This window comes from Nuphar pumila, chromosome 10 (assembly GCF_984573655.1).
Source record: "Nuphar pumila chromosome 10, dmNupPumi1.hap1.1, whole genome shotgun sequence".
In the NCBI taxonomy this organism is placed as follows: Eukaryota; Viridiplantae; Streptophyta; class Magnoliopsida; order Nymphaeales; family Nymphaeaceae; genus Nuphar; species Nuphar pumila.
In genome coordinates this window covers 106,131,934-106,144,905 of record NC_143258.1, presented here as the reverse complement: position 1 = coordinate 106,144,905, position 12,972 = coordinate 106,131,934, and the positions used below count along the sequence as shown (strand labels likewise).

Here is a 12,972-nt window from a genome sequence, read left to right as displayed (position 1 = left end):
GCAAAAATGCAATCATTGATTTTCTTAAGAGACCACAATTACCACAAGAAAACATATTAATGTTAATGTAATGACGAGAAACACATCTTTGCTATGCTATTGAAACTGGCTTTGCTATTCTGCTTAAGCCTGGCTAATGAAAAGTTACAGGGAGTAAAACACAAACATGCTGATTCAAATTAGGTGTGGCTGTTGAACACCTAATGAAATATGAAAAGGTGATAGCTGCAAAAAAAAACTATTATTCAGTGCCCAAAATACAAAGAAGAAAAGGGAAGTATGGAGTTGTGAAGACCATTATGAAGGGCCAACAATAAGGCTCGTGGATTTGCGAGAAATTCCTCCATGTCAAGTCTAAAAGCTTGTTCTTCATATGCAAGGGCATGTGATCATATCAGATCCTTACTCCTGAATTCCAGTCCCTCGCATCCCACACGAGTTCTTCTATGGAAAAGCCTTACTATGAAATAACCTGAAGCCCCTCTTATAACATGATATCAAGAACATAACTGAAAGGATTAAACCATGGGTTTGTAAGTCCTTGTTGTCATGCCCTTCATTTACCCGAAACATTTCAGTTTCGACTTATTAATGTTTAAATGAGAATAAGACAGCAGGCGGGAAGAAAGAAAAAAGGAACCATAATACAAAACTTCCAAGCTACGTGATCAAAGAGAGCTCTGCACATCTGGGCAGTGCAACTATCAACCTCTCAAACATGCCAGATAGTGGAGAAGACCTATTACAAGTAGTATTACGACATAATTGCAAGGGTCCAAGTTAACCATACCATCATGAAAAATCAACCATATTTCTTAAAATTTATGAAAACCACGTTCATAAACGCTTAGACAGTCAGCTTCATACAACACCAAATTTTGCATTCTAAAGTTCATTATTTTCTTCAAAGAATGCTACATCTACACCCAGCACCAGATATAACATAACAGCAAACTAATATTCGAATGAATGCTTTTGAAATAATCAATGTAAATAAATCATAACCATGACATTCTATCACTCTCTGAAATCCAAAAAACTACAACATCGTCCTTTTTTCCTTCACAAATGACACCAACCCCTCTTGTATTAAAAACCCACGATAAGAAAGAATGCGCAAAAAACCAATCAAATTTATCAAAAAATTAACTTGTGGGGAGTCCTTAAAATCAAAAGCAAACATCAGAAACAAAAGGCAAAGAAGACAGAGGCGAAGAATACTCACGTTCCTCCGATGCCTCCATCATTCTCGGAGGATATGGTCGCGAACGGGAGCTCGCACACGGCGACGGACGCCCCGTAATTGGCGGCGGCGAAGCGCGAAGCCCGTACGCCACCGCTGCCGGCGCCGATCGTGAAGAGGTCGAAATCATACTCGGCGTTGCCATTTGCAGACTCTGGCCCGTTGAGGGACTCCGCCCGGGTTACCAGAGGCACATAGCGAAGGTGGGGAGCTCCACGGCAGGACAATATGAGCTTGGTGGGTTTGGTGAAGTAAGCCTGAGAAGGGAGGGAGAGAGGGATTTTGTTGCAGAGATTGTGGAGGAGGGAGGATGAAACGGTGGAAGCTCCCAGTGATGAGCATGCCATCCCTCTCTCTCTCTCTCTCTCATGTGCTGATGATGATGATATGGTCGAGAGAAGTACATGGACCGGACTCATTTTGGATCTAGGTACAACTAAATGGATCGGATATTATCGGATATCCAATCCGAGTCCGACATATTATTTTTGGATATGGATCTTTTAAGTAAATTCCAAATGTGCACCTGGAATCTAAATCAGATCTGTTCAATCAGATTCGGTCAGCATTTTAAGAGGAATCTTGAGTTGATCCGAATCAAAATCCAACCCAAATGCATTTATTACATGTAAATAGCTTGTTTTTGTTCCATTTTTCTGGATTCAATATTACCACATATATTTCATATTGACCAATCTTACCTCCTCAAATCTGATATGGATTCTGATTTATCCGAACTGTTTGCACCACTACGTCTAATTGGATGATGCTAGTATATCGGGTCTGGAATAGGGGTATCAACATGATGGGTATGACCCAGTTGCAGCCATTATCGGGTTAGCATCAGGGTCTGGTGAATAAGGGATCCAATTAACTCTCCGGGTCTAACCTGTGTGATCTGAAAAGCATACAGATTCAAGTGTGGATGTCATACCAAACCCAACTCCGACCCGAAATTAAATTGAGATCTGCAATCTTTCAATGTAAAAAATATGAAAAGTATTGGTTTGCCATATATGGACTGGGTCTGGTTTACATAATCCTTACCAAACCCGGGTATGATTTTTCCTATGAAGGATCCCACTGAAACTTGAGTTTGGATATGGTACCATAACCTTATAATCAAATCTGGAACCAAACCCATTAATTTCTTACAAAAGTCTAACCTGTTGACACCCAGGGGCCGAGTTACATATAGGCCAGTGTCCACCCTGATCCGAGCCATGTAAAAGCACCCAGCACCTCTCTCTCTCTCTCTCTCTCTCGTGAAACTTTGCTCCATGCAGAGTTTTGTCATGCCCCCAATTTATAGACGATTCTTAGATAATCAGTTTTCAAAAAGCTTAAGTCATGGCTCCACCCCTAGTCTGGATTGAGAACTTGATTCTAGTGTTGAAGAACCCTTAATTATTGTAAACTAATAGGTTCCTATACTATGTCAATTTGAAATTTAAGTAGCAGTTAGGTAGAACTTTTGCTAGTCTGTGTTTGGTTTTCATGATGCTCAAGCAAGAGTTGCTTACTTCAATCAATCAGAAGGAAAATATTGTATAACTGGTAGGAGTCTGCCTAACCCTAGCTTGCCTTTCAAAAAAAAAAAGGGATTCCCTAGAAAAACCATGATAAGAAAATCATTCCCTTGGTGACCTAAAGTAATACTAAGTCCTAATAAGATCAAGCTATTTTCAGGTATGTGAATACGCCAATTTGATGAAGTTTTGAAAAAGAGAAGTTTTGAACTGCATCTACATCTTTTTGAAGGAGATATGGGATCCCCGTTTGCAAGTCAGTGTCTTTCCTTCTCCGGTGAAAAGGGATCAACCACTCTAGGAAGGTTGGCTCTCCTCAATCTTGGCTTTTAGCGTGCAACACCACGTACATCATACGTGAATCCTATAAAAAAATGTGAGCTTGATGGTGTAGGAATACCACCAAAGATTGGAAAAAAATCCAAAAGACAAGCATATATACAATCCATTAGACAAACACACTTAATTGAGTAAAATAGCAAATAAAGGTAGAAAAATCAATAGATACAAGTCTCACCTCGAGCTTATTTAGCCCTTTCTACAATGACGACGATGTGCACGGCAATAGATGAGCAGAGCTTCGACTAAGCAGATGCTTAAGAAACATGTAAGACAAGAATCTAGATCTAGGGGGTTATAAATTCAAACTTCAAGTATGAATCCATTAGGTTAGAGAGTATTCAGAAGTCTGACTACTAAGGTTTCAAAATCATAGATACTAGACTAAGTGGACAGGTCACCTATTTATAGGTATGGGACTAGGTCCTGAACTTAGGTTTAAGACATTATGGGCCAATAGATCCAGATCCAGGTGCCATGCAGGAGCCTGAACGTGATTGGCTAGAAGAAAGATGTGGAGAGCTCTTCTTGGCTGTTCATTTAGCTTAGGGTTTAAGAATTTATATTTGATAAGTCTTGGAGGCTAAGTTTTGAAATTTAAAAAGATTTTGGGGCAATTTTTAGCATTTTGGCAAGTTTTTGAGACCAAAATACCTTTTAAGTGTGAGTCAAGGCTAAAATAACCTATTTTTTTACATTAAGTGACAGACCAGAGAAAAACATTTTCAATCCTAGGGTTTCAAGATCTGAATCCCAAGAGGGAGATTCAACCAAGACATTAGACTCATTAGACTGTTGGAATGACATGAGAATAGGATTCATTTCATCAGAGTTAGATAACTCTTCCAATCCATATCCACAACTTGAAGATTTGTCGGGGTTACTTGGTTTAAATGCCTTTGGTGAACCTATACCCATTCTTCAGTAGTAGGGTGACTCTCATATTCTGCCTAGAGTTCTGCTTCCCGCGGTCTCATATTCTCCTTCAACTTCAATTTCTAATTCTGAATCTCCAAAAATATTCTTATATCTGGTATTATTTTCAAAAGTAACAACTTCAGGTTAGAGATGAGGTGGGACATGTTCCTTTGGTTCATCAACTCATTGATTTTCTTAGCTTATCTAAAGTAGATAAACCTTTTTGCATACTTTTCAAGAGTTTCTTTTGGTGTATGAGAGAAGAAGACACGACCCATAGCTAGTTCAGGAGGATCTGACTCTTCTGCCCAAGGAATCAACTGACTTAAATGTCTTTGTTCAAACTGCTCCCACTCCTTTCCCGTGGGGTTTCACTAAAATTCATCAACCAATTATTCTTGTCACATTTTGTACTCTCTCTGAATTTCTATCTCATATTCGAGATTTCTGATCCAATTGGTATACTCCAAGTTGATGTAGGTCTCCACTTTTAGAGGGAGGGGCAGACGAAAAACCATCTTTGCAAATGAGATTTATGGATTCTCATATTGATCTTGACTTTGATGGATCAATGATGTATCCATTATCTACCCATTCCTTACTGGTCTCCATTGGAGCAAAAGTGAACATGATGTGTCATTGAAATGGCTCTCTCTACTAGCTCAGAGTCTTCTTCTTCCTCTATTAGAAATCATGGAGGAGGATCAAACGGGTCAGACTCATCATGACTTGGAATTCTCTAGAAATCTCTTGAGTAACGCTCTTTACATCGGGCTATCATGGTGTTTGCCTCGAGATGACATTCATGGAATAAGGATGGTAATCCTGGTAACTCTATTTAAGGTAAGGCTTGAACAACTTTCTCATCAATAATGGACCCTTTTCCTGGATTTACTATGGTTGAGATTTCTCCCGAAGTGAAAATTGCATCCTTTTCTCGTATTGTGGGCATATCTGAAAGCTTATCAATTCTGAGAAGCATGAGTTGAGCCAATTTGATAGTCTGGTCATCTGCAGAGATCACCATAATCTGGTCATTCTAGAGAATCTTGATACATTGGTATTAAGTAGATGGAACCGCCTCCAAATCGTGGATCCAGGGTCTTTCCAATTGTATGAAGCGGAGATGCCCACTACATGAAACATGGTTTTATGGAGTGTGGGCCTCACTCCTATATCCAAGATGATGGTTTTCAATCACTGGGGGAGCCAGGGGTGGGCATGGGTGGGCGGTCGCCCACCCCAGAATTAGAAACCAGATTTTTTTTTTCTTCTAACGATGTTAAAGAAAAAATATGCGTCCATGTGTGTTTTCTTCTGACGATGGTAGTGCTAATTTTTTCCCTTAATTTTTTTCACCTTATTGAATTGTGTAAAAACCGTAGAAGAGATAGGTTATTAGTTCGTGGGAGTTGGAGTTCTCTCTTGTGAATATTCAACGAAGATATGTGTGTTTTTTCCCCAGCTTCTTCTTTTATCATTTGTTCTTTGTGAAACCGTGTAACCTACATTTATGGGGAACCCGGCTCCACTCATCCCTATATCATCCTCTGTGATCATAACTCTCTCTGGGATCTCATTGGTACTAAGTTGTTTTGATCAATCTGGCCCTATCGATGGGTTCAGCACGGTTGATTTAATAGAAATCAATCTTTTGTTAGTGTTCTTTAACAAAAAAAACATGATTTTCAATTTATTTTGAGAGTGTTCTTTAACAAAAAAAAACCATGTTTTTATTAATGGTTATTGATTTTTGAATCAGCAAAAAAGTCCTCCACATAAGTCGGATTTTGTCTATTCAAATGCTGATCTTTACTAAATGGATGATGTAGATCACATACACAAGGTCCAATTTGATTAAAACAACTTGCATCGGTGAGGTCCTAATGACAGGAATGGCGATATGGATGACTGAAACCTAAATGTGGTTATGGGTGCCATGCAAAACACTATGCTTGCTTCACTAAACGGAGGAAAAGAGGGATTGAAAGTGTGTTGTTATAGCCTAGCCACGGGCAGAAGGCCGTCAGAATGATGAAACCAAATGGTACCATCACCTTCTCCGGCCAGGGAGGCCGCTTCTAGAAGAGCATGTCAGATCTACCACGCACAACCAAATTTTCTTCTGACGATGGGTGGGCAAAATTTTTTTGGCTCCGCCACTGGTCCGAATAAATGGATCGTCCTTCAAGACCATAGCATTGTCCCCGAGACCCGAAGTCTGCCCACCCAACGAAAAACTTCTGGCTCCGCCACTGTTTCAATGTCATGTCCATGTTACCATCATAATCACTGATCTAGATCTTATGATCACTAAACTTTGTCCATGCAACATCAAGCTTCCTTGTTACGAATGAACAAATTTTTATGCCTCCTTCGCTATCCACAAGACAGTTGGGCACGGAAAAAGCCTTTGATCTAACTTAATGTGGAGTGACTTGGTGTAAGAATTAAAGAGAGGCTTAAGAGAATCATTATACGAGAATGCCATGGCCATTTGCATCATAACTTGTGACAATAACGCCACCAAACTAGCTGGTTCTGTGGCCAATGGAATTCTGACTTTGTTGAGAACTTCTTCCACGGACTTTCTATGTTCTTCTGAAACTCTAATCAACTACATGATTGAAATGTTAGTGCTCATCTTTGCCAAGTGACCCTTGATGTCATATTTGACTTTTCTTGCCAGGCTCTTGCCTAGTTGGAACTGCTAGCATATCTTCTTTAGGGATGGGCAGAGCTTGAGACTCCATCTGGTGAGGAAGCTGGCTGGTAGACACATCCAAACTGCGTGATGTGGCCAACTCCTTAGACCAAAGTGTGGTCGGCAGGTAGACTGATGATGGGAAGTGAATTCTGACTTACGATAAATGACTGCCTGGCTTGGGGGTTTTTGAGATGTCCCCAGTTGACTGGTTAAGGCAAATGACATTGTCTCTGTGGTTGGCCAAACTGACATAGCGTTTTGATGTGTTAATGCCTAACAGTCTGAATTTTGTTGTGGTGTTGGGAAGAATGAAGAAGATTGTAAAGTGAGTTTAAATTAAATTTTGTATTATCCGGGTTTAGGTGTAATCCTCCCGGCAGTTCAACTTTTTCTGCAGCTCTGCTTTCCCTCTCCTCTCTTTTGCGGCTAGTGTGCTCCCGACTCTTTGTCTCCTCTCCCCTAGTCTCTCCTGAGTCCTCTTTGAGAGACCGCGATGCACTTCCATCGATTTGGGATTTGTTATCTGTTTCACTTTCATGATGTTTTATTAACTGTAACGGCCATGCATGGGTCCAAGTAAATCTTGCAGAACATACTGAAGTTCTGTTTCTCCACATCAATATGCAATTTTGGCTATAATTTTGGGAGCACAACAGCAACATGTTTCAACTTTGAGGCAGACATTTTTATACAAAGTTGTGGGCCTACGGCATGCATGATGCATCTTAAACTCTTAGTGTTTATTTGTTAATATTCCAGGTTTAGGAGTGTTGCATTTTTGTTTTAATTGTTAATAGCTAGGGTCGAGCATATTTTTGTACAGGTTTAATTTATGGGGAAATGTACATTTTTGTATAGAAATATCAGATATGAGCACGTCTGTGCACTGTCTCGGTCAGTCAATCATACTATTAATTTTTTGTCTCTGTTAATCCTGTTAAGAACTGTGATAGCATCTCAGCCTGTTGACCATACTGTTATTTTTTATCTCTCAGAATTTATTCATTGGAATTAATTAGTTTTATTACTGTGTTGAGCAGTAATGGGTACATGATGTGATTATATGGTTTAGAATTTTAGCTTGTGAAGGCTGAAGCGTACACCTTATGAGTGTGGACTACTGGACTGCGGTTTGGGGAGTGCTTAAATTTCTGTTTTGTGAAATGTGACGAAACAGGTGTTAAATTTCTGTACAGGCCTCAATTTCTATTTTGTGAATTGTGATGAAACAGCCAAGCAGGAAGGAAATTAACCAGCCGAGTTACTCGAGCTCGGCTATCACGAGCTGACCTGAGCTCCGCTACAAGTCGGGGTTGTACAAGACTGTTCAGCTTGGCTTCGAGCTTTAGTCTTGTCTGAGCAGTAGATTTTTCTGTTCAACCGAGCTTTTAAAGATAAAACTCGGCTCGAACCCGGCTCGTGAAAGAATCTGAATAGGGCTTCAAGATAGTGCGCCTTCAAGCTTTGGAGAATAGCCTTCAATCTGAAAAAAAAACAAAATAAAGAGAAGAGAGGAGAGGGGGAGAAGAGGAGGATGCCAAATGGAAAGTAGGGCACGTAAAAAGTATCGTGACCCTCTCTTAATAAGATATATATAGGATCTAACACTACTGAACAAAATACATGAAAAATATACAGGATTACAAGTATGCCACCGCCCAAGCATGGGGAAAGCATACGCTCGGATATGGATCCAATATTGGATCCATATCCGATACAAATACAATTCTAACATCCCCCCTCAAATTGTGCATGAGTTTTCATCATGCCCAACTTGTTCTTCAAATGCCAAAACTGTGATCCAGTGAGTCCTTTGGTGAAAAGATCAGCAACTTGTTCAGAAGTATGTATATATGCAAGGGAGATTTTCTCATCTTCTATTTTCTGACGAATGAAATGTTGATCAATCTCAATGTGCTTGGTACGACTGTGAAGTATGGGATTGAATGAAATTTTAATGGCACTTTGATTGTCAACCAGCATGGAAGATTGAGCAATAGGAAGAGATAATTCCCAAAGGAGGTGACGAAGCCAAGTAGCATCGGCAGTGCCAGCAGCCATGGCCCTATATTCAGCTTCTGTGCTGGATTTTGCAATGGCGCGTTGTCTGCGACTACTCCAACAGACAAGATTAGAATTGAGAAAGACACAATAGCCAGAAACAGATCGGCGTTCATCAAGATCGCTTCCCCAATCAGCATCAATGTAAGTAGAGATAATATGACCATCCACAGTAGGAGACATGCGTTTATAAGTAAGTCCATCGCCAATAGTCCCCTTGAGATAACGTAAGATACGCTTGACAGCTTCCATATGAGTGTCTGTGGGAGCATGCATAAAATGGGAAACTTGATTGACAGCATATACAATGTCGGGCCGAGTGAATGTCAAATATTGAAGTTTCCCAACAATACTGCGGTAAAGGGTTGGAACAGGATATGCAGGACTGCCATCTGAAACGTTCAACTTTGCATGCAAAACGCTGGGCGTGTTAATGGGCTTACAATCAGACATACCAGATGATGTGAGAATATCAAGGGCATACTTGTGTTGAGAAAGAGTGAGGGAATCCTCAGTCTTGTCTAATTCAACACCCAAAAAATATCTGAGGTCCCCGAGATCTTTCATTTTGAAGTGTTGTTCTAACACTTCTTTGATTTGGACGATATGAGAGGAAGTATTTCCCGTGAGAACAATGTCATCCACATATATCAATAACCAAGTAGTGATCCCTCCTTTGTGATAGATAAAAAGAGAATGATCAAGAGCACTCTTCTGAAAACCAGCTTCTTGAATGTGAAGGGAGAACCTTTCAAACCATGAACGAGAAGCCTGTTTTAACCCATATAATGACTTGTGCAACTTGCATACCCATAGATTAGAATCATTAGTAGCATATCCTGGTGGTTGTTCCATGTAGACGTCCTCTTTGAGGAAACCATGAAGAAAAGCATTTTTGACATCAAGTTGATGTAATGACCATCCAAAAGTAACAGCAAGAGAGAGAATAACTCGAATGGTACTCATCTTAACAACAGGGCTGAAAGTCTCATCATAATCTTCCCCATGTTGTTGAGTGAAACCTCTAGCCACAAGACGAGCTTTATACCTATCAATACTGCCATCTGGTTTATATTTGATTTTATAAACCCATTTAGACCCAACAACATTCTTATCCCTTGGCCGTGGAACGACTTCCCATGTTTGACATTCATTCAAGGCTTCCATTTCTTTATTCATGGCTTCAATCCAACGGGAATTTTGAGAGGCCTGAGAATAACACTTTGGTTCAGTCTGTTTATGCAAACTGGTCATAAAAAGCTGAAAATCCAAAGTGAAAGTGTTATAGCTTATCCATCTATCCACGGGATGTCTCGCTCGAGTGGACCTTCGTGGATGAGAAGGAACAATGACAGAATCAGTAGTAGAGGCAGGAGTGCGACGAGAATAAACCAAGCCAGAAAATCTGTCTAAAGGAGGATCAGCCATCTGAGTATCAGACATGTCTGCTTCAATGTGAGTACTATCCATCTGGGCATCAGACATTTTTGCTTCAATGTGAGTACTGTCAGAAGGGGCTGGAAAAGTGGTCGGTTGAATCCCATCGCCTAAGATATTAGCACATAACCATGGATCATATAGTCTGGACGCTGAATCATGAATAGCCTTGGAAGAAGTGTGAAACTGCAATCTGAGTTCATCAAAAACAACATGTCTTGAAATATGTATACGGCCTGTTAGGGGATTATAGCACCTATAGCCTCGATAATGGTCTGCATAGCCCACAAACTGACACATTATAGCCCGAGCCTGAAGTTTGTTCTGGAGGCTGGAATCAACATGAACATAGCAAATGCATCCAAAAACCCGAAGCTCATCATACTTAGGATGATCATGATTCAAAAGAAAGAAAAGAGATTTCCCTGCGAGAAGAGCTAAAGGCAATCGATTTATAACATAAACGGCCGTGTGAAATGCCTCAGTCCATAGAGTCATAGGGAGATCAGTGTCATGGAGCATGCTTAAGGCAGTCTCTACAATGTGTCGGTGCTTGCGTTCTGCAATGCCATTTTGCTGTGGTGTGTGTGGACAAGATATCTGTCTAGTGATGCCATGATTTAGCAAGTATTCAGTAAATTCAGATGATAAATATTCACCACCACCATCACATTGAAAATGCACTATGTTGGATGAAAATTTATTTTGGATGAGGGCATGAAATTGGCTAAACAAACAGAACACTTCAGATTTGTGTTTTATGAAGTGTATCCATGTATAGCGAGAAAAAGAATCAACAAAAATGACATAGTATCTACTGCCGGAAGGAGATGAGACAGGAGTTGGTCCCCAAACATCAGAGTAAATCGTTTCAAACAATTTAGAAGCTCTTTTATTGATGGAATTAAAAGGAAGGGCATGACTCTTACAAAGTTGACAACTTGAGCACATGCCTGACTCACTAACAGGTCTCAGACTGGATTTGTGCAACAATCCATTATTAACAAGGCTAGAAATAAAAGAATGACTACAATGGTCTAATCGATTATGCCAAATGGACGGCATATCAATTTGAGTCAAATTGACTTCATTCGGACTGATAGGAAAAGAAACAGATGAACTGGACTTGGACACTGGAGGAGCTTCTTTGAGGACGTACATGTTGCATTCACGAATTCCTTTAGCGAATATCGTCTTGGTGAGAGGATCCTTGACAAAAACAGAGGAAGGAGTGAATTCAACTGATGTGGAAGAGTCATCAATGAGTTTAGATACTGAAATAATGTTTTTCTTGACATTAGGGACGACTAAAACATTGTGTAAAGGAAGAGAAGTATGCGGCAAAGAAACATATGCATTACCAATGTGAGTAATTTTGTGGTGAGTGCCATCACCTGTAACTACAGAACCTTTTGCTAAATATGGAGATGCACTAGAGAGTTTACCTGCATCATCAGTCACATGGGCGGCAGCACCAGAATCCACATACCAGACACCATCATCATTTTGCTTGAGATTCAGATTAGAAATAGCTGTCATTAAGAGTTGTTGTGCATCGGGCGTGAATAAGGAGGAAGACGCTCTAGAAATGATAGAGGGGGTTGGCCTGTGATCACGTCGACCTCCCTTAGCTTTGTTCTGAGGATTGTGCCAACATTCAGATTTAACATGTCCTCTCTTGTTGCAATAGAAACATGTAGGGATACGCTTTGGCATGTTAACAAGAGTGCTGCCCTGAGGAGTAGGAAGAATACCCTTTCCTTGTCCGGATGTATGAGCCCAAGTATGTGCACGCTGTCCTGACACACCATGTGTAGAAGTAACTAAAATACTGGGCGAAGTAGAAATGGAAGCATCATGCCTGTGAACTCTACTAGCCTCATGCTGGATCAATTTTGCCTTTAAGTCTTCAAAAGAGGGTAAGACAGGGAGAACCTCCAGAGCAGTGCAAAATATATCAAACTCTGACCCTAGACCACTAAGAGCCTGCTGAACTTTATCCTTGTCTGAAATAGGATGGCCAATAACAGCAAGTTGATCGCTTACATTTTTAATCTCATAGAAATACTCAAGTACAGATCTGGAGCCTCTATTTATGCTTTGAAATTGACGCTTCAATTGAAGATATCTAGCTTCTGAAACTTGAGAGTATGTATTTGCAAGCGTATTCCATAGTTGAAAAGCTGAGATATCATCATCTATACCTGCAAGCACTTCTTCAAAGAGGGTAGAAGTAATATAAGCAACTAAAGCCTGATCATGTGCCATCCATACGGCATATGCTGGATTAGGGATATTATCTGTAGCAGTCACCGAACTAGTAGCATCCTTTGTTTCACCCAAAATCAATTCAGGCGGGGCTGGAGTAGAGCCATCAATATGACCATATAGACAATGGCTCTTAATGAAAGGGATTATCTGACGTTTCCACGTCAAATAGTTGGAATGGGTTAACTTTTGGGAGATGAGTTGAGAGAGAAAACTCGAAGAGAGGGTGGACATGATTATGCTGGTATAATATTTGTGTTTCCAAAGGTACTCGGCTGAAGGATCAGGCACTCGGCTGAAGGATGAGGGTCAGGCACTCGGCTGAAGAATGAAGATCAAACTCAGCAGATCGTGGCCTGGTTGACAGGCGTGATGAAGAAGGCAGACGTAACTCAGCAGTTCGTCGATCATGGCTGGAGAAGACTCGCTCGTGGCTGGAGAAACAGGCGTCGATCGTGGGTTGCTCTGAT

General features: G+C 40.5%; 1 protein-coding gene across 2 annotated transcripts in view; it reads right to left on the bottom strand.

Moving 5' to 3' along the window:
- The window catches only part of LOC149827785 (glutathione reductase, chloroplastic-like), a 33,812-nt gene extending 32,200 nt beyond the window's left edge, over positions 1–1,612 (bottom strand). For both annotated transcript variants that reach the window (XM_090019629.1, XM_090019630.1), the window contains exon 1: positions 1,226–1,612. In XM_090019629.1, coding sequence (XP_089875755.1) covers positions 1,226–1,590 — 365 coding nt within the window. In that variant the 5' untranslated portion in view covers positions 1,591–1,612. The remainder of the gene's footprint in view (positions 1–1,225) is intronic.
- Between the last annotated feature and the right edge of the window lie 11,360 nt (positions 1,613–12,972).